General features: G+C 56.4%; 1 protein-coding gene across 1 annotated transcript in view; it reads right to left on the minus strand.

The window, feature by feature from the left end:
- Positions 1 to 10,119: 10,119 nt before the first annotated feature.
- Positions 10,120 to 25,610, minus strand: part of TNS3 (tensin 3) — a 216,139-nt gene continuing 200,648 nt past the window's right edge. Inside the window, exons 26-31 of the mRNA XM_042927325.1 lie at positions 24,973 to 25,050; positions 24,078 to 24,155; positions 15,745 to 15,913; positions 14,223 to 14,291; positions 14,094 to 14,120; positions 10,120 to 12,640 (exon numbers count right to left, since the gene is read on the minus strand). Coding sequence (XP_042783259.1) covers positions 12,496 to 12,640; positions 14,094 to 14,120; positions 14,223 to 14,291; positions 15,745 to 15,913; positions 24,078 to 24,155; positions 24,973 to 25,050 — 566 coding nt within the window. The 3' untranslated portion in view covers positions 10,120 to 12,495. The remainder of the gene's footprint in view (positions 12,641 to 14,093; positions 14,121 to 14,222; positions 14,292 to 15,744; positions 15,914 to 24,077; positions 24,156 to 24,972; positions 25,051 to 25,610) is intronic.

Raw genomic sequence — 25,610 nt, forward strand, 5'->3', positions numbered from 1 at the left:
TTCCTTCCTGGGGCAAAATAAAGCCCACTGCACCAACAGATGTCTTATCCACACATCAGTTGATGGACACCAGAGTAGTTTCTACCTTTTGGATATTATGAGTGTTTCTGCAATGAACATCCATGCACACATTTTTGTTTAGATATCTGTTTACAATTCCTCACGGTATATACCCCAAAGGGGGGCACTTCTGGGTCACAAGGAAGTCTGGAATTGTAATGGCCATTCTGGGGAAACTCTGATTTAGATAAATCCATCTTAAGAGGCACCCTTAAAAGAGAGGACCCCAAACCTTTCAGAGACAATGGAATGCATTCTTCGGTAGGTTCGCAGAAGCTTCTAAAAGGACATCAAAACATGCTCAGAAGGGATCCTTACAGCATAAATAAGTCTTTAGCTAAAAAAAAAAATTGGCCACCTGGGGTGACAGGCCTGTGTGTCCACCAGCGTTTTAAGGCTCCCCTCTGTCCCCCAACACAGGGTCCCTGCAGGAGCCCCCACCCCACTGGAGCAGGCTCTGAGCAAGGAGACTTTCTGTACACTCCCCCCAGCCAGCACCCTGGCCAGCAGAGCCCAGGAAGCACCTGAGCCCGCGACCCCGCTAGGTCCTCTTCCCCGGGCCCCGCCCCCTCTCCTTCCCCCTCTCCGTCCTCCGTGTGGACCCAGGCCTTCTCTTCAGGGCTTCCCAAAACCCCAAACCCCCAACCTCCGTCCTCCCGGAGGAACCCCGACCCCGACCCCTCCTCCCCGCAGACTCCGCCCCCTCTCCTTCCTCCACGCTGACCTCCGCCCTCTCCTCAGTCTGCGCCGGGGACCCCCGATCCCGGCCCCCCGCTCCTCCCCGGTCCTCCACGCGCACCCCCGCCCCATCCCCGTCCTCGGAACAGACCCCCCCCACACCCGCTCCCACCTCCATCCTCCGCGCGGACTCCAACTCCCAACTTCCGTCCGCCCCACGACCCCGGCCCCAGAGCGGAACCCCTACCCCCATCCTTCTCCCATCCTTCTCCCATCCTGCTACGGGACTCCACCCCTCCAACCTCTACTCTCCTCCAGGACCCCTGCCCCCACCTGCCTGCAGACTCCGCCCCCTCTCCTTCCTGCGCGTGGACCTCCCCCCCTTCCCTCGTCCCGACTTCTGACCTCCCTGCGGAACCCCCCTAACCTCCTTCCGCGTCCACTCCATTCCCCCAACCTCCATTCTCCTCGAAGACTCCCGACCGCTCCCCTTCCTCTGCTTGGACCCCCGCCCCCTCCCCAGTCCTCCCGGGGGACCGCGCCCCCGGCCTCCTCCCCTCCCGCCTCTCGCGTGTCCAGGAAGGCGCGCGCGCGCCGCCTGCCGGCCGCGCCGGCACCCTGCGCTCCCCGCGCATCAAGGGGCTTATTTACAGTTTTCCTGAAGGTAAAGGATTCTAGCAGCGTTATGGCTATTTCTGAAAATCCAAAATAATTAAAAACGAAAGGAAAACTCTGACCGCTGTGGCACAACTACAGGTAGTCATCGTGTATTTTCCTCCACGTTCTCCTGCACTGCACATGTGGTCCCAGGGGAGGACTGGCCGGCCTGGGAGGGCAGCCCAGAGCCCAGGACAGGAGCCAGGTGCAGCCGCGGGGTCCTCCCACCAACCCGGGGGCCGGGGGCCGTTTGCACCCACCCACCCAGGTCCACAAAGGCCGTGCCCACTGCATTTTCTCTAAGTCGAGTTTGAAGTGCCCTGGTCGTCGTAAGATACAGGCTCTGTGAGGCACTCATATCACGCCTGCCCACGGGAAGGTCCTGGGGTCGCAGGTGTCCCTCCCAGTGGGGTCCCTGACGGCCACCGAGGAGCAGGGAGGCCCCTGAAGCTCCGTGCTCTGCCGCTCCTGGCCTACCGCTGTCACTAACCTGCCGGGGCTCGAGGGTGATTTAGAAAGACCCGACACACATGCACACGCAAGCATGCACATGCCTGTACACACATGCACACGCATGTGCTCACGTGCACAAAACAAGCACATATATACATGCACATGCACACAGTAACACTCATGCACACACACTTGCACGCAAACACATACACTCTATAAAGCAGACCCACCAATCCAGAATCCCTGGCGTGCAGGGGAGCTGGGGGCAAGAAACATGGGCAGGGGGTGTGGCCCTCTGTGTGCAGGTGCACAATCCCTTCCATGAGCGGAGCCTCCCAAAGAGCCAAGAAGAGGTCTCCTGGCTGTGGGCAGTGGTGCTTTCAGCCCCACACACCCCCTGATGGAGCACAGGGAACTTCTCCAATGAAAACAGAGCAAAAGATCAGTCCTCCAAAGTCCCTTCCATGCCCCCAGCCTAGCAAATGTTTGCGCCCATACAGAGAATATGCATACCTTGTCTAGTATTTAGGCCTGGGGGTGTAAGTGTGCCTCAGTCCGGTCCTGGGGAAAGGGAGAGGAAGGAAAGGGGGAGGGGTGGGGGCAGTCCTGGGAGCAGTTCTCATGCTCAGTGCTCATCGTCCAGGGTGATCTGGGCTGTCTGGCAGCCAGAATGGGATTTCTCAGCTCTGCAGTGGGGTCTAGCTCTTACTATCCACTGCCCACCCCCCGGGTTGTTTGGAGGGTTGTATGAGATGATGCCCAGCACAGAGTAAATGCTTAGTCAAGTTTAAACTTTAATATTGCTCAGATAACTCCCGCTCAGAACCCTCCCCTTACTTTATGTTTATTTTAAAATTTACATTCTTTGTTACCCACCGCCTAGTGGAAGGACACCAGTCGTTGCCCGTTTTGGGCAGTTCTGAAAAGCTGCTATAGACCTCCCTGTATGAGTCTTTGCTGAAGACACGTTTCTTTCCCACTGGGTAAAAACTTTAGCACAAGCTTGCTGCGTTATATGGTATACGTATAAGAGAAGTTTTCTATGAAATAAGAAAAGCGTATCCAAAAGTAGAAGAAAATGACAAACCGTTCCATAAGAGACCGCACAGCATTTGCGTTCTGCCAGCAGCATGAAGACATTCAGTAACCCCATGCCCTTCTCGGGGTCCTCGGTTGTGGTTTTCACCACGCCCGGAGAGACGGGGTGATGGCTCACAGTGGTTTTAATGTGCACGTCCCCGACGCCTAACGATGCTGGGGTCATTTTCATGTGCCGATCTGCTGGTTGCGTATCTTCTTTGTAAAGCTCCTGTTGAAATCACTTCCCCATTTTCCCCAACATCCGCTTTTAAATGTAACTGTGTCCATTTTCCGCAGATCTTCTCCTGCTTTCCTCTGGACAACCGGGAGGTGAGAGGCCCGCTTAAGAGCCTAAACCGCTCAGATACACACACCTGCTCATGGCCGCCCACAGGCTGGGAGAGCTAGTAATTCTGCACCGTGGTGATGACGATGATGGTGGTGACAACGGTGATGAGGACACAGCACCGCCCACGGAGAGTTCACTGTGTCCTGGGCTTCACACCGGCTCTTTACGCCTCACCTCAGCTTATCTCCGTTGCAACCCTGTAGAGAAATGGTGTCTGCGGCCCCTCATCACACAGCGGAGCCTGAGCAGGCTGCCCCCCTCCCCCGCATGCTGAGCACACGCCTGTCCACACTGCTGCGCGGCACCAACCAGAGCCACCAACCTCTTTAAGCCGCCATGGAAGCACCTTCCCCGTGTCTCATTCATCCGCTGTCTCTGCGCTCCCAGCTGCAGCGGGAACAGCTCCCGTGCCCTCACGGTTGCGATTTGGTGGATGGACCCCTCTCCACACCCGGAGAGGTGATTCTCTGGGCAGGGCCGGCTTCTTCAGGAGGACAGTCCTCCCCGCCACCCGTGCCCTCCTGGATGGAGGGCCTCCAGGAATGCCAGGCCCCGGGCCCCCCTGCTGGACGCGACAGCTTTTCTGGCCACGGCCAAGTAGGCTCGTGGGGCCGCTGCAGAGCGGCCTGGTTCCCTCGGCCTTCTCCCTCACACCTGCTCCGGGGGGAGCACAGGCTGGCTGAGAGGTCAGGCCGGCCCCGCCACGTCTCTGGCCATTTTTACACGGTGAGATGCCCCCACAGATGTGGCCCTGGAAAACAATCCGGTTTGGACAAGCAGGTCCTAGAGTTCCAGTTCTCCTTCCCCGAGGATTTGCTGCTGAGCCCTCTGGAAGGGGCCGGGGAGGAAGCGGGACGGGAGGAAAAAGGTGCCCCACCTGGGCTCTGACCCTCCTGGCCCCTAGCGAAGGCTGACGTCTTCTGGGGGCTTCTGAGGGTCTTCAGAGCCTGTGCCCCATTGCCCCGCACCTCCTTGGACCTGGGCAATCGCTGCCTCTCTCTCTTCTGCGTGCTCTGACCTGTTTACCCTGCCGGGTGGCGGTGGGGACAAATGCACAATGGAAGACCCCACCCACCTGGCTGTCTCCCGGGGTCTACCACCCCCCACCGCCTCCCGCATCAGGGGCCGCAGCCCAGGCCCGAGCCCTACCCGGCCACGTGGTCCAGCCCGTGTCTCTGCCAAATTCTCACCAGCCTGCCCTGCAATGTGGTCAAGAGCCCGCCCCCAGATTCCCAGTGACTGACGGAGGCTGAGGACAGACGGGCTCTTCCGTGCCCGCCTGTGCACCCCTGGGAAATCCGACCTGCCGAGTCGGATTTCTTCATCCGAGGTGATGTTGGAAAGCTCAACCCAGGTCTTTGGGAGAGCTGGCCGCCCCATTTGGAGCCCCCATTATGTCTGGGGAACTGCCTGTCCCCACGTCTCCCGCAGTCTCTCGGCTCTGCCGGGCCTCAGAGCAGGGCCTCTGGGCACAGCAGAGAAGCCTGGCACCAGCCTACAGCCTCATCCTCAGCAGACACATCTCATCTCTTAAAATCAACACCAGGCAGAAGACTGACAGAGAAAGGCTTTTTTTTTTTTTTTAACGTTTATTTATTTTTGAGACAGAGAGAGACACAGCATGAACAGGGAAGGGACAGAGAGAGAGGGAGACACAGAATGTGAAGCAGGCTCCAGGCTCTGAGCTGTCAGCACAGAGCCCGATGCAGGGCTCGAACTCACGAACTGTGAGATCGTGACCTGAGCCGAAGTCGGATGCTTAACCGACTGAGCCACCCAGGTGCCCCCAGAGAAAGGCTTTTTGTCCAGGCTCCCCAGTCTCGCCTCCCAGACAGCTGCCTGGGGTGACAGGCAGGGCCTCAGCCCGTCCAGTGCTGGGTGCTGCAGGCCAAGTCCCGGCTCCCTCCTCACCGGGATGCCTGGATCCCAGCTTGGATCTCTGAGGATGCTCAAGTCTGTCTTTACTCTCCTTCTGGATTCTCTTCTGGTTTTACTTTTACAACTGTGTTCTTGAGATACAACGCACAGCATGTCACGTCACCCACTGAAGATGTAAGACTGGGTGGTTCTCAGTAGCTTCCGTGCCATCCACCAACACCACAGTCAGTTAGGGGGCATTTCCATCCCCTGGGGAGGAAGCGTGTTCTGGTTTTCTCCTGGGATTCCTCTGTGCCTCTCACCTGAGCACGAGGATGGCTTGTGTGGAGGGAAGAGAGGACGGTGCTCCGTCCTCCCCTCGTAGCTCATCTGCCCCCGCTCCTGGTAAGACGGAGACGCCCAGGCCACACCAGCGCGCTCGCCTGGGAGGGGAAGCTTCTGGAACCAGCTGCTGGGGGTCTACCCCAGCTTCTCCTGTGCAAGCCAGCACACCAGCCCCCCACCTGAACTCGGAAAGGCTTGCCCGCCCCTGTCCTGTGTGTGTGTGGGGGGGGGGGGGGGGGTCACCGCGTTCGTCACTTTTCACGGGGCTCAGCTTTTCAGGGTTGGAAATGCTGATGGTCCACAAAGCCTGTGGATTCACCTAACGGGGGTGACAGACCATCGACGATTTGCAAGCACAACTGTGGCTGGAAATGACGCGCACGGGCTGTGCTAGCCCATCCGCGTGTGTTCGCGGAGTTCATTCTCAGGACGACCTTGCAGGGAAGCACTACAACCGTTCTCCTCGGACAAAGGAGCCGGCTCAGGTGGCCGGTCACAGCCGCAGAGGGAATGCGCGTCCGTTTCCGGCGCCACCTGCAGGCCCGCGGCTGACAGCGCAGCGCGGTTGGGCGGTCCCGCCCTGCTGCAGTAAGCCGCGCTGGCCACCAGGGGGCAATGCCACCCGCCATGCGCTCAGCAGCACCGCCCCCCCCCCCCCCCCCCCCCCCCCCCCCCGGGGCTTGAGCGCAAATCCCGAGCATCTTCCGGTCCAAATGCAGGGCAAAGCGCAGCAGGAAGAGCCAGTTCACGGGAATCGCTCACTGGGGGAGAGGGTGCAGGGACGGACGGGCCTCTCAGGAAGGACACAGGCTCTGGCCCCCCAGCTGGGGCACCGAGAGAAAGACACTAAACCAAACAAAAGGGCGACCACAAACTGCCGATTCTTTTTTTTTCCAGGCCTGTGTCCCGATCAAACTACTGACCCTTTCTGCCGCCGACCGTCATTGTCTGTAAATGGGCGAGGGCCACCTGCAGCTGTGTGTGTCCAAGCAGGAGGGTCACCTCGCTCGTCCCCACGCTACCACGGGAACGACAGGGGCACGGGGACAGCTCCCGGGGCCGCCCACTGGGGCTGTCTGCAGGCAGTGCGACAGATGGTCACCCGGGCCATCTGTGTGGGGCCCTGTCCCCCCACTACAGCGTGCCTCAAGTGGGGACTGCCTGGACTCTGCAGCCCAGGAAGGGCGGACCCATAAACCAGCAGGTGCTGGCACTGTGCTTGGTAAACAGTAGGCACTCAACCAATGTCTGCTTTCTTGTCCCAATTACACCTGCTGTCCCGCCAGAATCCGGGTGACTGTACACGGTCTGCGGAACCATGAGCTCTCCCCGACAGGATGCATGCCCTTCCCTGGATCCACCCTCCGCTTGTGGGTCAGATTACGGGATGTCTTGGCCAACCAACATCGGCAGTTGCTTCAAAACGTGTCTTTTGTTGCTGGTGTCGGGCCCACGTTTGTCCATTCGATCCTGTTGGCTGCTCGTGTTGCCTGGGGTCCTGCGTCCTTTGCGGAGCTCCCCCCTTTGCCGAGAAGGGGGCGTTGAGCCCCCAGCCACAAGTGTGGGTTTGCCTCTCCTTCCGGCTCCACCAGCCTTGGCTTCCGTCGCCGAGGCTCTGTCTGGTGGGTGGGCGTCGAGGGTCGTCGTGTCTTCCCCGGGGACTGAGCCTCCACGGCTGTATGACGGGCCTCCTTGCGCCTTGCTGTGTCCTGTGCCCTGAAGTACGTGTCGTCAGACACTGGTATAGGGCCTTGGCGTTTTAAAATTAACGTTGGCAAGATAGATAGTCTCAGATCCTAATTTCAACCCGCTGTCACTGAATCCAAAGCGTAAACAGTGTGCAGTTGGGTCGTGTTTCGGTTCTCCTGTGCCAAGCTCTGTCCCTTGGTCGGTGTGCTTAGTTCAAGCGTTTTTATTTATTTATTTATGTACATTTATTTATTTTTGAGAGACAGAGGGAGAGCACGAGTGGGGGAGGGGCAGAGAGAGAGAGAGAGAGAGGGATTAAAGCCCAAGCAGCCTCCGTGCTGTCAGTGTAGAGCCCAACACGGGACTCGATCCCACGAACCGTGACATCATGACCAGTTCAGGGACTGTAGAATTCATAGCAGACAGTTGCACGGATTTTTTTTGCTGTTGTTTGTCTAGTTTGGGGCTCACTCAGCTTCTTGAATTTACAGGCCGGGTCTTTGTGGATTTGGGGTCTTTGGTGGCTGCCTCAACTATTCCGTAGCCCCTCCTCTCCTCTCCCCTCCTGGGACTCAAGGACACCGCGGTTGTGTTTTGCGTGACTGTCCCCGTCGGGTCCTGGAGGTGGCCCACTTCTTGTGGCAGGCTCTCTCGCTCGGTCCCGGAAGGCAGGGCCCCTCTCCTGTCCACTCCCTCCATGACCCCGTTCCAGCGAGTTTTGTACCTTTCCGTTCTGTAAGGAAACTTCCGTCTGCTTCGTTTCCATCGCCTGTTTCTTTGCTGTGCTTTTCTGTCTTTTCGCTTGCATGAGGACAGCTTGCATGTGCCGGCTGAAGCCTCGTCAGCTGCTTTGTCCTCAGCCGGGAATTCTGACCTCGGATTCATCCGGATGTTGGGGGCAGAGGACTGTCTTTTCTCCTGTCATGAGTTTCCTGGTTCCCGGTACACGGGTCATTTTGGGGTGGTTTTCTACCATCGCCAGGATGCTTGGGCTCTTACGTTAGGAGACTCTGGCTCCTACTAACCTCTGATCGGTCAGCAGGCAGTGGCCCGGTGTACGTGTGGCCCCAGGTCCTGGCCCGCGGCAGGCTGTGCCCACACGAATGGCTAGATCATCACTGTGTTGCCGCAGCATTTTGGTCTGTGTGGTTTCCCTGGTGCTGAAGCTCCCATGGTCCCTGCGGCTGCTGCTGGCGGCACAGGTGTCTCAGTGGTAGAGACAGTGGAGCCATGGCTCAGGGAGACTTCCATGGCTGAGCCTTTCTGTGGACCCCATGACAGCGGGAGACAGTGTGTTCCCCGGGAGGGGCACAGCCTCCTCCTGGTGGCCCCACCACCACCCTGATGTCTCAGATCCATGGGGACAGAGAGGCCTCAGGCCAGGTCACCTGTCGTGGCATCGGGCACCCTCCCACAGGCAAAGGGCTTTGGGGTCCGATACCCCCCACTGCTGTCCTGGCCCAGGCACTGCAGACCGTGATTCCTCAGGGACACTAAGGCCATTTCTTCTTGGATCCTTTTCTTGTTACCAGCCCAACAGCCTTGCACCCAAACGTGTCTGGATACAGCCAGTCCCGCGTCATGTAATGTCCCTCCCCAGCATGTGCCCACAGCCCCAAGTCCGCCTGGAAACTCCAACTTTGCGTCTGCTGTGTGAAATGTGACCTCTGAGGCCCTGAGGAAGCTCATCTCACGCTCTTGGTGACCACACATACCTCTATCAGAAACAAGAACCATGAGGGAGGATGGGACAGGAAGTCCCCCATGGGCAGGACAAGGGGCCATCTCCCAGAGATCCAGGGGTCTCCCAGTGGGCAGGACCTGGGCGCCCATCTTCAAGAGATCCAGGTTTCTGAGGGGGCAGGACCCCGATGCCCCCATCTTCAATAGACCCAGGGTCCCCCATGGGCGGGACCCAGACGCCCATCTCCAACAGATCCAGGGCCCTGTGGGGGTGGGACCCAGACGCCCATCACAGTACCTCCATCAGCAGTAGCCCCTGGGTGACGAACACAGAGTTAATCTGCACGGCAGACTCCAGGCCGGGCAGTGCCTGGTGGTGGCTGGTCTCTGGAATCCTCTGGCAGACTCCAGGCCACCGTGACAAACCCAAACTGTCTTCCCGGAAACCCACCCTGCTGGGCCCTGCCCACTTGACTCCTTGCTGTAACACTAGTGGTCAAGGGTCCAGCCCCTGACCCCCAAACCTCTTGTTGGACACGACTCTCCCTTACGCTCCTGGCTGGGACTGAGCAGTTGTGTTTACGGGAATGGTCGCAGCCCTTGGCTTTATGATGAGTGACCTCATCTGTGCCCGAGGCCTGCAGTGGGAAAGGCGGGCAGTGTGTGGTGCGGCCCAGTGACCATCCCCCTACCAGGGCCTGGGTGACAGTTCTGGGATTTAGGGACGCAGAGAGTGAGGGGGCACGGGTCCTGTGTCCCCATCAGTTACATGGGGAGGGACGTCAACCAGGGAAGGCGGCCCAGACCCAAGACGGCAAAAAGCTAGCATAATGGGCCCCCAGCTGGCGGTGGGGGGAGACCGAGGAGGGTGGTTCCGGGCACGACCAGCATCTGTTATTGAAGCAACAGGTGAACCCACCAGACTTCAGGTTCAGGCCTCAACTCTGTAGATGCGGGAAGAGTCCCCTCGGGGGCTGAACATCAAAACGGATCAGTATCTATGAACAGCACCACATGTTATGATTCAGTTCTTAGTATCTTCGAATGTAGGTTTTCGAAGCTCTCTGGGCAGAAATCTTGAAATGCATTCCTAAAGGCAAAACATGTTAATTTATCATGGAATCCAAGGACCCACAAAAAAGTCAGCTTCAAACTCCCGACTCAACACATGCAGACACACACGTGCACACGCCCACGCACACACAGACGGACGCGCACACGCACACTTTCATCCACCGCAAGAAATGCCTGCCTCCCCGAGGCTTTGCCACGTTTATAATTTTATTATACTCTGAATAGAGATGATATTTGAGAAGCAGAGAAAATGACTATACAAAGGTTTATAGAACATTCATTTACATACTGGATATATTCTTTACAATGTAAGAAAAGTAAAAATACCCACTAATAAGTAAGGCAGATAAGGAGACGTGAGGTCTAGGACGCCAGGGATACACGTGGAGACCCTTAAATTCGGTTTGACTTAATGTGGTTATAGGTTAGCACTGGAGGAATACAGCATACGGTTAACAAGCAGGTTAATAGGACCCTGGCTATGACACTGTGGGGGGCAGGCCTCGTGACCTCCCCAGGACAGGACCCCTGTGCCTGCTGGTGCCCGGAGGCCAGATGTCAGGGACAGCGTCTTCCGCGGAGTGACCCCTGGCCTGCGTGGGGGGGCGGGACAGGGCTCCCCGCGGTCTGAGCCCCCAGTCTGTGGATTCGTCTTGTTCTGTGAAACGGGTGTGTAACAGGGAGAAATCTGTCATACCAGCTCGCCAGAACCCGCGGAACTGGCTTCCCTTGGCTCTGGAGAGGGAGTGAACTTCCTGACGCCCTGACCCCTGCAAGAAGCCGCAGCTGGCCAGTCAGTTCAAAAAGCAAGTGGGTGTGGCTTCTGGAATGCTCCGGACAGGGACTGCACGGGAGGCCCCGATGCCTTGGTCATCCGACGGCCTGTGCTCCCGAATCCCATACCCACCCTGCTCGGATTTCTAAACGAGCCCTCTCTTCCTTCATCGGAAGGACCCGGGACCCAGGCTGCCGTCTCTGGGTCAAACTGGGTAGAAGCCATCTCAGGCTCAGGTCCCTTTGGCCGAATTTCTGCCACGAAGGGAAAGCTGTGATGCCAGTGGCTTCTGCCGAGGACTGGGCCACCAACGCTTCCGGGAGACACCCACAGAGTCTCTAATGGCCACCCCTACACCTGTCGGCGGAGAAGGTCTGCGAAGACCAAGGCAAATATTTGGCACAGAAATGAGGCACTTGTGATCGGTGCAGCTACTGGACCAGCCGGGGACCGTGTCCGCCTTCTTAGCGCCCACAGGGACTCGCACACTCGGGATGTGTGTGGCCCCACGTCGGTCTCTGACCCGCTTAAAGCAGAGACCTCATGAGACACACTCCCACCCCCTCCTGTGTGGCTGTCGGCGACCCTGGGAGGCCCAAGAGCTGGTCTGGACTTTGCAGAGCCGGGCAGGGCGGGCAGCTCCCGGGGCCGAGAGGCGCCTTACACTGAAGACCAGGCCTTCCTTCCAGCTCCCGCTCCGGGGGATGCGCTGGGCCCTCGGCACGAACGGCACAGCTGGCTTGGTCTCCAAGGTGGTGCAGAGCAACGGCCCTCAGCTCAAGAACAGCCTGGAAGGTCTGAGCCTTGTGCTGTTCCTCCTGTCTCTCCGCTCAGGACGCTAGAAACACAGGATCCCACGGGGGCCGCAGAGGCGGGACGAGTGGCCGGCAGCTCACAGAGGGGCGAATCTAAACCCAAATGTGACCCACCCTCCAGAACCTTCCTCCCCAGAAGAGACGTCACCTGCAGCCCGGAAATGCAACGTCGACCATCAGGCTGTAGGCGGTCGAGGCTGTCGGGGCTGCGGCCCCCGATCACCTGTGCACCCACACGGGCTCGGCCCCGCGGCCCGCAGCGATGGGACCCGTCCCGTCCAGCAACAGGAAAGTGTCATCATAAATAATTTGGCATAAGCAGAATATAAATTACATGAAATGGCATTTCACGTCCCTCTTCTTTCTCCTCTCGCGGCAAGTGTGCCGCTCAGACTCGGCATGTGAGCAGGAGGCTGGGGCCACAACCGCCCGCCAGGCTGAGGCTCTCTGACGTCATCGGGTGACCTCCCCGTCCTCACAGCCATCGCACTGTCCCCTCCCCAGAGTTCCGGAAGGGCCTGACCTGCACGAGCCTTCGTCAGACGCGCAAACTCTTCTCGGTTAGCCAGCGTCTCTGTCGTGGAGGAGAGAGGTCTCCTCCTGGGGGCACGGGACGGACCGGGGCCCTCCGCACCGGCGATGGCCCCGCTGCTCTCACAGGGCCACTACCAAAGGGCCGGGCGCCCTCCTTCCCACAGACGCCGGCGTGCAAGGAACACGTTTCCTTACACGGCCCCTTCCAACGCGGTGGAGCCCAGGTGGGCTTTGCAGGTGCCCAGCTGCCTCCACCCGGGAAGCACCTGGCAGCAGGAATGTGTGGGAAGCAGTCTTCCAGGGGAGGCAGGAGAGGGCGGGCTGTGTCCTCAGATCTATAAAGCCGGAGAGGGATCCCCTTCCCCTCCTGGGGCTGCAGCGTCAGGCTCACCGGCCGCTACCCGGCAGACGCCCCGGCCCCCCTCCTGTCTCTGGCGGGAAGGGGCTCAGATCTTCTTAGGGGAGCCGATCATGACCTTTGACACAAAGTTGACGATGGCGCTGGCGGGCTGCTCCGGGTCATGCTCCGCAAATAAGTGGCACACGTTGTCTGTGGCGCTGCCCTGCTTCCGGGCCACAAAACCGAAAACTCTGCAAAAGGAAAGCCGAAGTCAGACTGCCAGCGTCCGTCTGCTTCCTCCCACACTGCAGCCACCGCGACCCGCCACTCATGCTGCCCCCTAGCCTGACACCTGCCCACACCTGCCCGACTACCTGTCCGTACCTGCCTGACAACCTGTCCACACCTGCCCAAGAACCTGTCCATACCTGCCTGACACCTGTCCACACCTGCCGGACACCTGCCCACACCTGCCCGACTACCTGTCCACACCTGCCCGACAACCTGCCCACACCTGTCTGATATCTGTCTATACCTGTCCAACACCCATCCACACCTGCCCACCTCGCAGGTCAAGCAGGTGTGTGGCTGGCCACTGCCCTGGTCCATTCCTGGCCAGAATCCTGCAGACTCTGGACAGGATGGGCTCCTGGGCCCCTGCCCAGCGTGTGGACTGGGGTGTGTCCCAAGGGGGGGCTGGGGTCCTCGGGTACGGGGGCAAGCGGCTTGCTCTCTCCTCGATCAGGTTACATGGGGGCACAGACCTCACGGGGCACCGGGGCGGTGAGGGGAGCGCTCACACCTCCAGGGGTCAGAGCTCCCCTCTCCAGCCCCCTACACCCCAGTCAAGACAACACGCTACCAAGGAGACTTCTTAGAAGCACAGCACATCTAATTATTTTTCTTAGAAGAATGGAACTGTTGTTCTCTGGACAGGCTTCCGTGAGCCCTCAGCTTCCCATAGTGACTTCCATTGTCTGGTTCCCTGGCAAAGCCCCTTCTCCATCTTCGAAAAATGAAGGATTTTTCTGTTCCTGTTTAGCGGTTTCCAAGCGGGCTCGGCTCAAGTAACCCCGATGGCGTCGCACATTCCACGCAGGCACGAGTGCCGTCAGCCCCACGTGCCAGAGCGGGGCAGCCCAGGCCCCACCTGGGGTCTCCATGCGCTTTATCAGACCCCGAGACAAACATCACTGCGAGATGGGGACACCAGAGCCAGACCCCTGTGATGTGACATTCCAGGCAATCAAATTTAGGTTACACCGAGGAAGCCGGCCTGGGGAGTGCACACAGCTCCGGAAAGTTCTGGGAGTGCCGTGCGGTTTCAGCCCACCATCTGCGTCTGGGAAACACTGACCACCACCGTGTGGTTCATGCTCACACATGGGCAGTCCTTCCTTCCACCCTGACCTTGACATGCCCACCGCGCACACCACTCTGAGCAGCCAAAAAGCCATACAATCTGGTCCTCGCTACCTGACCACACGTACAGGTCGAATGGAAGTGCTGTGCCTGCAGAGAAGAGCCCGCAGAAACGCAGACCCTGGGCAGGCCCTTCCCACGGAAAGGGATACTTTCAGTTTTGTTTACGGCACAACCCAAACCCGCTGGCGAGATTCAGTCATTTCCTGACGGAAACCCCATTTGCAAACCCGTAAGAGAATGTACTTTGGAGAAAGAAGGTGTGGCATCCCGGGACCTTACCTCGAGCAGGGGCCGTCTGTGATCCACCTTGCAGATTAAAAGAGGAGGAAGAGTTACGTTAGTCTTTTTATTAACTTAACGGGCAAAGGATGCTTAACGCATCGCTTCATACCCACAGGGATTTCTTACTTCCTGTCCTGTGGATCCAGCGCGCAGAAAATCACACTGCTCACGGGGTAGTGCCTCCGGAAGAAGAGCCTGTGGGGACAGGGCGGAGGGGGACAGGGTCCCACCACCGTGTATCAGGGCAACGGTGATGCGTGGGGCAGCCCCCCCCCCAAAGGCGGTTTTATTACTGGTCAAAGAGCCCTGTGTACCACCATCAGAGGTGGACAGAGCGGGTGTGGGGGGAGCTGGTGCTCGGCAAGAGGGAAGCTCTCAGCAGGGCAACCCTGTGCAAGTGCCAGCCGCGTGGAGGTCGGGACTGAGCCCAGGAGCCCTGGCACCCCGAGACAGGGGCCAGTGAGCCTGGCCTTCCTGTTCTCAGCCCGCGAACCACCCACCATCGCCAGCCGTATTTCCTCGCTGGGGACAGGGCGTCGTCAAGGACGGGAGCCCAACTCAGCTATGAGGATGCACCTGATGGCACCAGGGGGAACTGTCACACTGGCTGCGGGGCGGGTGCCGAGGATAGGTCGGGCTGCACCGGGGAGGGTGGGTGCCAGGGGACCCATCCTGTGCCCCGTGAAGCTCCTGCCGTTCTTCTGCTCTTACTGTTGAGGACCCGGCTCTCTTGCTAACCACACCAGTCTGTTTCCGTAACAGGTAAATGGGAAGTGCATCTGAAATGCCTTCGATCCTGAGGTCAAAGGCTCTGCGGGGGCGGGGGAGGACCAGGCACTGTCTGTGCACCTGACTCCTCGGGCTGGGCTCTACACTGTTCCCGCCGGAACTCCTACTGCGTAGAAACCACGCGGTGACAGCTCTGATGAAGGCCACCGAGATACTGTCTATCACCCGGATAATCAGACACCGTCTAGACACGTTAAGGTCATCACCTGTTATATAACGTCTGGATTATGATGAACGATTATTACTAGCACATGTTACGCTGAAATAGTATCTAGCAAAGTCACCTGAGCTCCGTGTCACCTGAGACAGGACGACCACCCATCACATGTACGGACACTGAGCAGACCGGGGGGCTCTACCATGGTCCCCGGGTGTTTTTACAGAATCAACTTAGAAGATTTTTGTGTTTAAACATTACACAGGCAGGGCGCCTGGGTGGCTCAGTTGGTTAAGCATCTGACTCTTGATTTCAGCTCAGGTCATGATCTCACGGTTCGTGGATTCAAACCCCACATCCAGCTCTGTGCTGACAGTGTGGAGCCTGCTTCGGATTCTCTCTCTCTCTGTCTGCCCCTCCCCTGCTCGCTTGTGCGGTCTCCCTCTCAAATAAACTTAAAAAAAATTTTTTTTAACTAAATAAAAATTATACACACGTGTGTGATACTCAAAGGTCCAAATCTCTCTCTCTTCTGACAATTTTACCACATCCTAAGAAGAAAACCTTTGGGCTGAATATCAGGGGGTTGCGCATGGCTCCTGGGAGGTGCGAAAGGACAGGGGAGTGCGGGTGATGGACGTGTCCCCAGGGGCCGCGCAGGCTGGTGGGGGGTCTGGCCCCGGGGGTGCCCCGGGGACTTACTTCCTCTGGTTGTCGGTCAGGGTGATGCCCTGGGCGGACACCTTGAAGTGCACGACGGTGCACAAGGGAGGCGGCTCCTGGACCAGTGTGAGGCTCAGGGCCTTCTGGACGGCCTGGTGGCCGGTGAGGGACTCCGTCTCCACCGAGTTCAGGTACCAGACGTTGCAGGCTGCGAGACGCAACGGGGAGACGCTGTGTTAGTGTGACCCCTGCCAGGTGCCCTGGCACAGAGCCCTTGGCCCCCGATCCCGAAGGCGTGGGGAGCGAGGGACCGGGGACACACCTGCCCTGAGGCCCCAACCCGGGAGTCTCCTGGCGTCCCCGGTGGGGCTGGGGTCCCCTCCCCAGCCTTAGTGTGGGCGTGAGTCCACAGATAAGCAAATGTGCCAGAGGGAGGCATTTGTGTGATCCGCGTGGGTCAGGCCGGTCAGCCTGTCCTGCCCGTGCCACGTGCTGCCACGGGCTGGGGGCTTCTCTGCAGCAGCTTCTCTCAGGGGAAGCAAACTGCTGAGTGCAAGTGGAGCTTAGTAAACAGCCCGATGGCGCTGAGCCCGGATCCCTGCAGCTCATGCAGAAGCGGACGTCAGGCTTTGGGGGCGTGTGGGAGGTCTGCGTCACTCTGCCTGCCACCTGCTCCCTGCAGGAGCCACGGCCTTGCCTGGCCGACCACCACCACCGTGTCCCCCGGAGCACAGCTGCCCACGCCCCCGCCGGCCGGACGCCAGGGTCCGTGTGAGTGCCCACAGCCGGCGAGCTGCTAGCCATCCGCTGCCTTCCAGGCAAATGCTGCGAGCCACAGCTAATTCACAGCTAACTTTTAAAGTTTGGGAAGCTCTGGGCCTCGAAGCCTCAGTGCCTAGGTGAGACCTGGGTTTGTGCCAACAGGTTCACGTGCCCTCGATCCCGGGGTGCCAGGCGCTACAAGCCTGCTGGCCAGGCTCTTTACCGACGTAGCAGGGAAAAGCCACCCGAATCCAATTGTCAGAGTCTCTGGAACAGGCCCAACTGGAAAGGCTAAGAATGAAGGAAGCAGGTTCCAGAAAACTTCCCGGGCGGCGTCTTCTGCCGGAGCGTCCCCCACAAGGAGCCTCCGACAGGCTCAGCGGGGAGTTTCCCCCGAGACACTAACTTTTCTCTGCAAAGTTCCCCGAAGCATCCGCTCACTCCCGCCCTCGCCAAGGGGAGCTGGAGACTTCACCCCTGTCGTGGCCAGACATGCCCTGTGCCATCAGCATCGTTCAGAGAGAAGTTTCCACCCCGAACACCAGTGTTTCCGTTTCCCTGAGCTCCACTGATGTTGCTCAGTCCTGAGGACACTCAGTGAGTGTCTGGTCGCGACAGACGCTTCACAGACACCATCTCACCCAGTCTGCACCCTGTCCCGGGTGGAGGGGCGTATGAGTGAGGACACTGCGGCCTGGAGGTGCCGGGAAGGTGCCAGAAACCTCAAAGCCCCTGGGTGTCCAAGCCCCCGTGCCACCCAAGCTTCGTGCTGGCCGCTGCAGTGCCTACCGAGAACCTACTGGGTACCAGGCAGGTTCCCTGAGAAATGTCGGCCAATGTTCTGGAGGGTGAGCTGTGGACTTTACCGTGTGCGACTGTCCCCGGCCACAGATATGCCTGCAGACGATGCCTCGTGCTCGTCCCGACCAAAGACGCCTCTTTAGACGCCCGCACCTGCACCTGCACGTTCCCACCAGGAGGGGGTGATCAGGGGCAGGCGGAAACGGGAGATGCACCTCGTTGCTCCCTGCTGGCGGCCACCGTCTCCACCATCCCCAGGGGACCTGCAGCTGCCATCTGACCTTGAGAGCTTTACAGGTGCCATCTTGGGGCAGAGTGTGGGTCAACACAAAGTCCTCACAACTGCAGCCGCCCAGCGCTCGGCCCCTGCCACGCTCTGACCAGATGGACTTTTACGAAACGCGGGCGTGAACCAGGACTGCGCTGGTGGACGATAACCGGGCAGCATTTATCAGGAGGCTCGGAGAACAGGGCTGCACTCGCTGACCCAGAGGTCCCGCCTCTGAGAAGGCTTAGAAAGGAGGGCGACCAACCCGACCTTCTCACAACCAATGTGACAGGGGAGCGTGGGGGCCGCGGCTGAGGCTGCGCTGTGGTTCGCAGGGAAGCCAGAAAGGGAGGAATTCTCGGCACAAGGAGAAGACTTTTTTTTTCCTCCTTGTGTTGTATCGAGACGAGAAGACGGATGCGAGCGGAGCCCTGGCGCGTAGCCACCTCCTGAGTTAGGTGCTCGAACCCTCGTGCCTCACACCCTCGGCTCGCGCAGTGATAGTACACCAGCTCTTTCTGGAAGCCGCACACACGGTAGAGGTTAATGGGGAAAGCGGACTAGAAACCACATCCGTGCTACGGTCAGGCGTATAAAATAACACGCATGAGTGTGAGAGCGGGAGCTGGATGGGTGCCTGGAAAATTTACCATACTGTGACTTTCGGGGGGTGGACATTCTGCCTTTGATTTCATTCCTGTCACTGTGATGCGGTTCCAAAAAAAAAGAAAAAAGAAAATTCTGATCTAACTACAGTGAAATCCCACACAGCTGGCATGGCCTGGCTCTGAGCCACAACAGGCTGCCACCAATCTCACCCCCGCTCCCTTTCGGCACCACAAATGGCCTTTTGATGAGGAGTCGGGGTTTGGGGAATCTGAGTCCCGAGGGCAGAGCCACGTGGTCCTTCCTCAAAGCAGAAAAGGGAGGCTGCCCCTCCCGGGGACTGCTCTGCTGAGCCCGAGGGTCCCGGAGCCCCTGCCTTCCAGGAGACCAGGGGGTTTGTCCTGGGGGGACCCTGTCCCCGACCAGTGCTCCAAGTGGGGGCGACCACATGCAGTGGGACCACACCCATCAGACCCCTAGGGATCAAAGCCTCAGGGACACACGGGTTCACCCAGCCCGTTTCTGGGAATGTGGGTCCTAAGACAGCGATGCAAGATTCAGAAAAACAGACGTGATGCAGACAGCACTGCCTGTACTGAGCAGCCAGAGAGAAGTCAAGCAAAGAAACAGCCAGACGAGCGACCGTGAGGAGCCGAACCACGAGATGGACCATTTCGCAGCCACTAAAAACGAGACCCACATCGTGTGCAAAAAACGGCGACCTTCTTACGTGACGTGAAGAAAGGAAAAACATCCAGGGCATGTAGGAAACTCACTTCCTCTCTCTCCAGTGTCCTCCCTTCCTTTAACTTACAGATCAGACTTCTTTTACAAAGAAAAGAAATGTCGTGACATGGCTAGTTTAAGAACACAACCTGACGTTTCTGGGAAACGTGCCAAAGGCCTGGTAACGCCTTCTCTGGATGGAACACGCAGCCGCTGCTTTCCCAGCACCAGGGAAGAGTGAGGCCCAAACCCCAACAGTCACCGAGGCCAGAACAACCCACAGGGCCTGGGCCCAAAGGAGGAGAAGACGTGTGCGTCCTTGCTGGAGCCGCCCACTCCTGCTAACACTCCCTAGTGCGGCTTCCTCAGCTTGACGGGGAGGAGACTCGGAAAATTCGGGGACTTTGAGAACCGCTGCCAGTTCTGAAGGTGGATTAGGACACATGCAAAATTTAAGAAAAATCAGGGGCGCCCGGGGGGTCAGTCAATTAAGAGTCCGACTTCGGCTCAGGTCATGATCTCACGATTCGTGAGTTCGAGCCCTGCCTCAGGCTCTGTGCCGACAGCTTGGAGCCTGGGGCCTGTTTCAGATTCTGTGTCTCCCTCTCTCTCTGCCCCTACCCTACTTGCTCTCCTTACTCTCAAAAATAAAATAAACATTTAAAAAACAAAATTTAAGAAAAAACACTAAATCCATTTCCTTGAAGTGATCGCCAGTGGGACAGTCTGACCACCTTCTGGCCACGGTCGTCCCACACTGTGGGGCCTTGGGGAGCTCCTTGCTGGCTCTGTCCTTGCTCCGGCCACGGATCTGTGTCCTGATGCCACTCCCAGCCTTGTCGCCCAGGAAGTGAGCTCAGTGGAAATTTAACTGCCTCCATGTGTCTTAGAAACGTGAGATTTTAAAAGGACATTGTGTAAACGCTCAGCTCAGATGCTCACAGAAGACTCCAGGGTCCTGCCTCAAGTCCTGGGAACTGCCACCCTTCACAAAGGCAAACCAATGATAACTGCCACATGTTACTGAACGAGATTATAAAGTGAACCTAAAAATGATACCCTGCAATAGAAGAAAAGGCTTTTGTTTTCTAAATATACATACATATATATACATGTATATATATATATATACACACACACACATATATGTATATATATATATACACATATGTGTATGTGTGTATATATATGTGTGTATGTATATATACATATATACATACACACATATATATATATTTATTTTGAGAGAGAAAGACAGTGCGAGGGAGATGGGCAGAGAGAGAAGGAGAGAAGAGAATCCCGAGCGGGGCTCAAACTCGTGAAGTGGTGAGATCGTGACCTGAGCCCAAACCAAGAGTCAAGAGGCTCAACCGACAGAGCCACGCAGGTGTCCCGAACAAAAAGCTTTAACATCTAAAAATAAGGGCGATTATGGTTCCCAATTACGAGTAACTAATTCATTGATCCATTTATTAATTGCACATTTGTTGTGAAAATGTTTGATAACCATGATGCTTAAGGAGAAACTTGCCAGGCAGCTTGCCGGGAGATGATATTTTAAAGCCAAGTGCACAGTCCAGAGGCGTGCGGGCTGGGGTGTAAACCTGAGCTGAGCATAAGTGGAGATATCACAGCAGGGGAGAAAGGCCATTTCTCCCAGGCCAGGAAGAGCATTTTTCCGTGAAAGCACAGTGGCAGGCAAACAACAACCTTGTGGGTGACCACATTATAGTTCCCAAGGCAGTTTTCAATGTCAGATTCACTTGGTCTCTGCAGCCATGCTGTGGCAAGAGATCATTATCATTATACTAAGATCTGTGTGACTGAGTGCATCGCCGGAGGTCAAAACCCTGAGTGGCAGAGCCTGGACTTGAACCCAGGACTCACACAGCCACATTCCACATTTTTGGGGTTTCATGTTCTAACGTACTCGCTGTTTGGGGCAAACTCTGTCACCTTTGTTCTGGCCACACAAAACTTACCCCTCAAGGATAAGTCTGAAAAGAGTTCAACACAAAATCATTCGTTGTGAAACCAGAGAGATGAACTTTAGCTGAGCAAGAGGCAGAGAGACAGGGAGTTATCGCACAGAAGAACAATGCACGTTGTACAGAGGAAGAAAATAGCTGTATGTTTCACTGGCCTCCATCACAGAGCCACAGTTGTAAGCTATTCTACAGATAAGAGGTGCAGAAAGGAGGTATTTCAAGCCCAGGCCTCCACCAGACTCCGAAATTCCCTCCCCAACATTTCTGAAAGCAAACGCCCACCATGTATGAAAGGCCTCCTGTGGGGAACTGGGTTCCCTCACAGCTGCAGACCTGCAGGAGTCCTGTGGCCTCAGCCTTGTCCACACTGGGGCCACTAGGGCTGCATCTAATGCTGCAACAGTGACCAGGGCGACAGAGCGTGGCAGGAAACAAGATTACTATACAAGTCAATCCCTTACCATCCACCAGCAGAGGACAATCAAAATTTGGAACTAAAAGAACAAAACAATTTAGGTTAGCAGCTCCAAAAGCAGAATACCTAGGTATAAATCCAATAAAATTACATACAAGATCTATTTATGAGAAAAACTACAAAACTTTGAAAAAATAAACAATAACTGAATAAATGGAGAGATTCCACTTTATAAATAGGAGGGCTCAATTTTGTCAAGATGTCAGTTCTTCCTAACTTGATCTCTAGATTCAATACAATTCCAATAAAGATCCCAGCAAGTTATTTTGTGGATATTGACAAACCAGTTCTGGAGTTTCTATGGAAGCAAAACACCAAGAAGAGCCAAAATAAGATCAAAGGAGAAGCACCGAGTTGGAAGACTGACAGTACCTGACTTCAAGATCTGTTAGAAAGCTGGAAGTCAAGGCTGTATCACTGGTAAAAGAACAGACAGAGAGATCAATGGAACACAACAGACAGCAGAGAAATAGACCCCCAACAATACAGTCAACTGATCTTTGACAAAAGAGCAAAGACAACGCCATGGAGCAAAGATGGTCTCTTCAACAGACAGTGCGGGAAGGACGTCCACGTGCAAAACAGGGACTCTAGACAGAGACACCGCCCCCCAACACTCAGAGTGGACCACAGACCCAAATGTAACATGTAAAACTAGAACTCTTCTGGAAGATCCCACAGTAGAAAATCAGGATCATCTTGGGTTTGGTGATAATTTTTTTAGATACAGCACAAAAGGCACAACCCACGAAATAAAGAAATGGTGAACTGGATTTCGTTAAAATTAAAAACTTCTGCTCTGCAAGAGACAGCATCAAGAGCATGAGAAGGTGAGCCACAGATGGGAGAAAATATTTGCAAAAGACATGTCCGATAAAGGACTGATCTCCAAAATATACAAAGAACTCTTACCGGTCAACAATAAGAAAACAACCAACCCAGGGTGCCTGGGTGGCTCAGTCGGTTAAGCATATGACTTCTACTCAGGTCATGGATCTCCTGGTACGTGGGTTTGAGCCCCACGTTGGGCTCTGTACTGACGGTTCAGAGCCTGGAGCTGCTTCGGATTCTGTATCTCCCTCTCTCTCTCTGTCTCTCCCCCGATCGTGCTCTGTATTCTCTCTCTCTCTCAAAAATAAAAATAAACATTAAAAACAAACAACCAACCCAACTAAAAAATGGACGAAACACCTTAACAGATCTCTCACCCAAGAAAGTATACAGATAGCAAAGATGAAGAGATGACCCTCGTCATGGGCCATCAGGGAAATGCAGGTGAAAACATGGCACCCCACTACACACCTATTAGAACGGCCAAACTCCAGAACCCTGATGACACCCAGCGCTGGCAAGGATGCTGAGCGGCAGGAACGCTCACTCATGGCTGGCGGGAACGCAAAATGGCGCGGCCGCTCTGCAAGACGCTGCTGGAAACATGCTCCCACCACCCGATCCAGCAGCCGTGCTCCTTGGCATTTACCCAGAGGAGGGGACATCAGAAACCTGCACACGATGTTTACGGCAGCTTTACTCAGTTGCCGAAAGCTGGAAGCAACCGGGATGTCCCTCAGCAGGTGAACGGATACATAAGCTGCGGTCCATCCAGATGATGGAGTATTACTTGGCACCAGAAAAAAAACAAAAATGAGCCACGGAGCCATGAAAAGACACGAAGGAGACTTACACCACATCACTAAGTGACAAAAGCCAATGTGAGAAGGCCACCAACCGTACGATCCAGCTATGAGACGTTCTAGAAAAGGCACAACTTCAGAGACAGTAAAAGGACCAGTGTTACCAGGGTTTGGAGGGCAGGGATGAAGACGGAGCACGGAGGAGTTTAAGGACAACAAGGCTACCTTGGGTGACCCTCTAATGGTGGATACGCATCATTGTAACATTTGTGCAAACCCACCGAGTGACCACCACCAAGAGTGAGCCCCAGTGTAGACTGCGGACTCTGGGTGATAATGATGTGTAAACACTGTAACGGGGGGCGCCGTGCATGCAGGGGCAGGGGGGTGCGTGGGGAATCTCTGCACCTTCAATTTTGACGTGAACCTTAAAGCGCTCTAAGGAATAGTCTATTAACTAAAAAAAAAAAGTGTAGGGGCGCCTGGGTGGCTCAGTCGGTTAAGCCTCCGACTTCAGCTCAGGTCACGATCTCCCGGTCCATGAGTTCGAGCCCCGCGTCGGGCTCTGGGCTGATGGCTCGGAGCCTGGAGCCTGCTTCGGATTCTGTGTCTCCCTCTCTCTCTGCCCCTCCCCCGTTCATGCTCTGTCTCTCTGTCTCAAAAATAAATAAACGTTAAAAAAAAAAATTAAAAAAAAAAGTGCCCAGGTGAGCCCCGTGGGGGGGGGGGGGGGGGGGACTGTGCCCCCTGGGCTCGGGGCAGCGCGGGGGAAACAGTCAGCCTGTTTAGTGAAGCCCTCTGAACGCTCTTATATTTACAGCTGGAGGTGCGGCCCCCGCATCCCATCTTCCCAGATGAAACGCAGCTCTGGACTTTCTCCCACTGTCTGGTCTTGTTTGTGGTGAGGTATCTGTAGCCTGGGGAGTCCTGGTTCTGTCCCCCCACACTCGGTGCCCACCCTGTCCTGGGGTGGCTTCCAGAAAAGGAAGCTCCTTCCGGCACACAGCTGGGAAAGGAAACCCGCAGACCCGAGGTGACAAAGGAGGCCGTGTCACTGAGCCCCCTTCTGCCCCCAGGAACCAGGACGCGGGAGCGTGAAGCCAGCTACTGACCTGCCCCTTGCTTGAGGAGCTCGGCGGCTGAGTTGGCCGCCGTCTGGGGAGAACTATCGGCTATTTCCTCCAGCGGATCTGCGAGAAGTAACAAGAAAGAAAACGCAGAAATGAGTCCGGCTCATCGGAAAACAATCTTCACGACACCATTACACTCGTGACCGGGTTCCCAGGCGGTGACCAGTGCCGGTCTGCGGAGCTGAGATGGTCTCCTGGGGACCACGGCCCCACCCGCAGAAACCAGCACCAGGTTCTGGGCAGGGGGTGCGGCAAGACGTCTTCCTCACCTCTGCATCGCTGTGTACCAACAGTTTCAAAAGGTACATCGCACTCACCTGTATTTTAAAGTCACCACTATGGGATACAGTAATGTTCTGTGAAATTAATACTGCCTACCGAGGGAGCTGGGAAATATGGCCAATCCCACCGTTATGAGGCAAGGGCTTTAGTTCCCTAACTACAGAGACGGTCAGACCGTCACAAAGGTGAAGAGAATACTTTGTCACCTAAGCTCAAAAATACCAACGCCCTGCTGAACTCATAGAATCGCAAAAATAAGCACGAACGGCCTTGAAGGTCTCTCGCTGCGGGCACTTTCTATCCAGGGGAACGGTTCACAAAGCGCGTCAGGTGACGGTGTTGCTGAGGGTGGCCTCGGGTCTGCAGGCTGGGGTGCATCACCGGATGCTCAGCCTTTGGGGTTTACCCACAGAGCAACACTCTGGTCTGGTTTCCCTCAACGGATCGTCATGGACCCGGCAGTGCTGTGCCCGACAGGTACACACCCACACACCTGCGCGCGCGCACACACACACGCAAGCACGTGCACACACATACGTGGGCACACACGCGTGCGCACACACGCCAGGCCAGCACCGGGGACCCGCGGGCGTACCTCTGTCTGGAATGAGCAGCTTGCAGGGCAAAGCCAAGGGTGTGATGGAATGCTGACACACCAAAGCCGTCAGGCTCCCTGCAAACAGACGAGCAGACAAGAGTTAATACGGCCCTAAATACCGCATCGCTCAGCCGATTTACCCGCAGGAAGGAGGCCGCTGCCGAGGGTGAGCCTTTATATTTTTAGCAACTAACACGCCCCATGAATGTGGGACTTTGCGCAGAACTTCAATAAAGTGACAAGTGCAGGTGAACAGCTAAGAAGTGGGGGTGCCTGGGGGCTCAGGCAGGTAACCGTCCGACTTCGGCTCAGGTCATGATCTGGAGGTCTGTGAGTTCGAGACCCTCATCAGGCTCTGTGCTGACAGCTCAGAGCCTGGAGCCCGTTTCGATTCTGTGTCTCCCTCTCTCTCTGCCCCTCCCCCATTCGTGTTCTGTCTCTCTCTCTCTCTCAAAAATAAAATTAAAACATTAAAAAAAAAAAAAGCTAAGAGGTAAAGAAACCACAAGTGACTCTCAGCCCAGACACACAGTCACCAATTTATAAAGAGTAAGTCGGCCGTCTGCTGAGCCTGAGGCTACCTCCGTGGACCCCACAAGGTGCTTCTGAAGGTTAAGACAATGCCGTGCTTAAGT

This window comes from Panthera leo, chromosome A2 (genome assembly GCF_018350215.1).
Source record: "Panthera leo isolate Ple1 chromosome A2, P.leo_Ple1_pat1.1, whole genome shotgun sequence".
In the NCBI taxonomy this organism is placed as follows: domain Eukaryota; kingdom Metazoa; phylum Chordata; class Mammalia; order Carnivora; family Felidae; genus Panthera; species Panthera leo.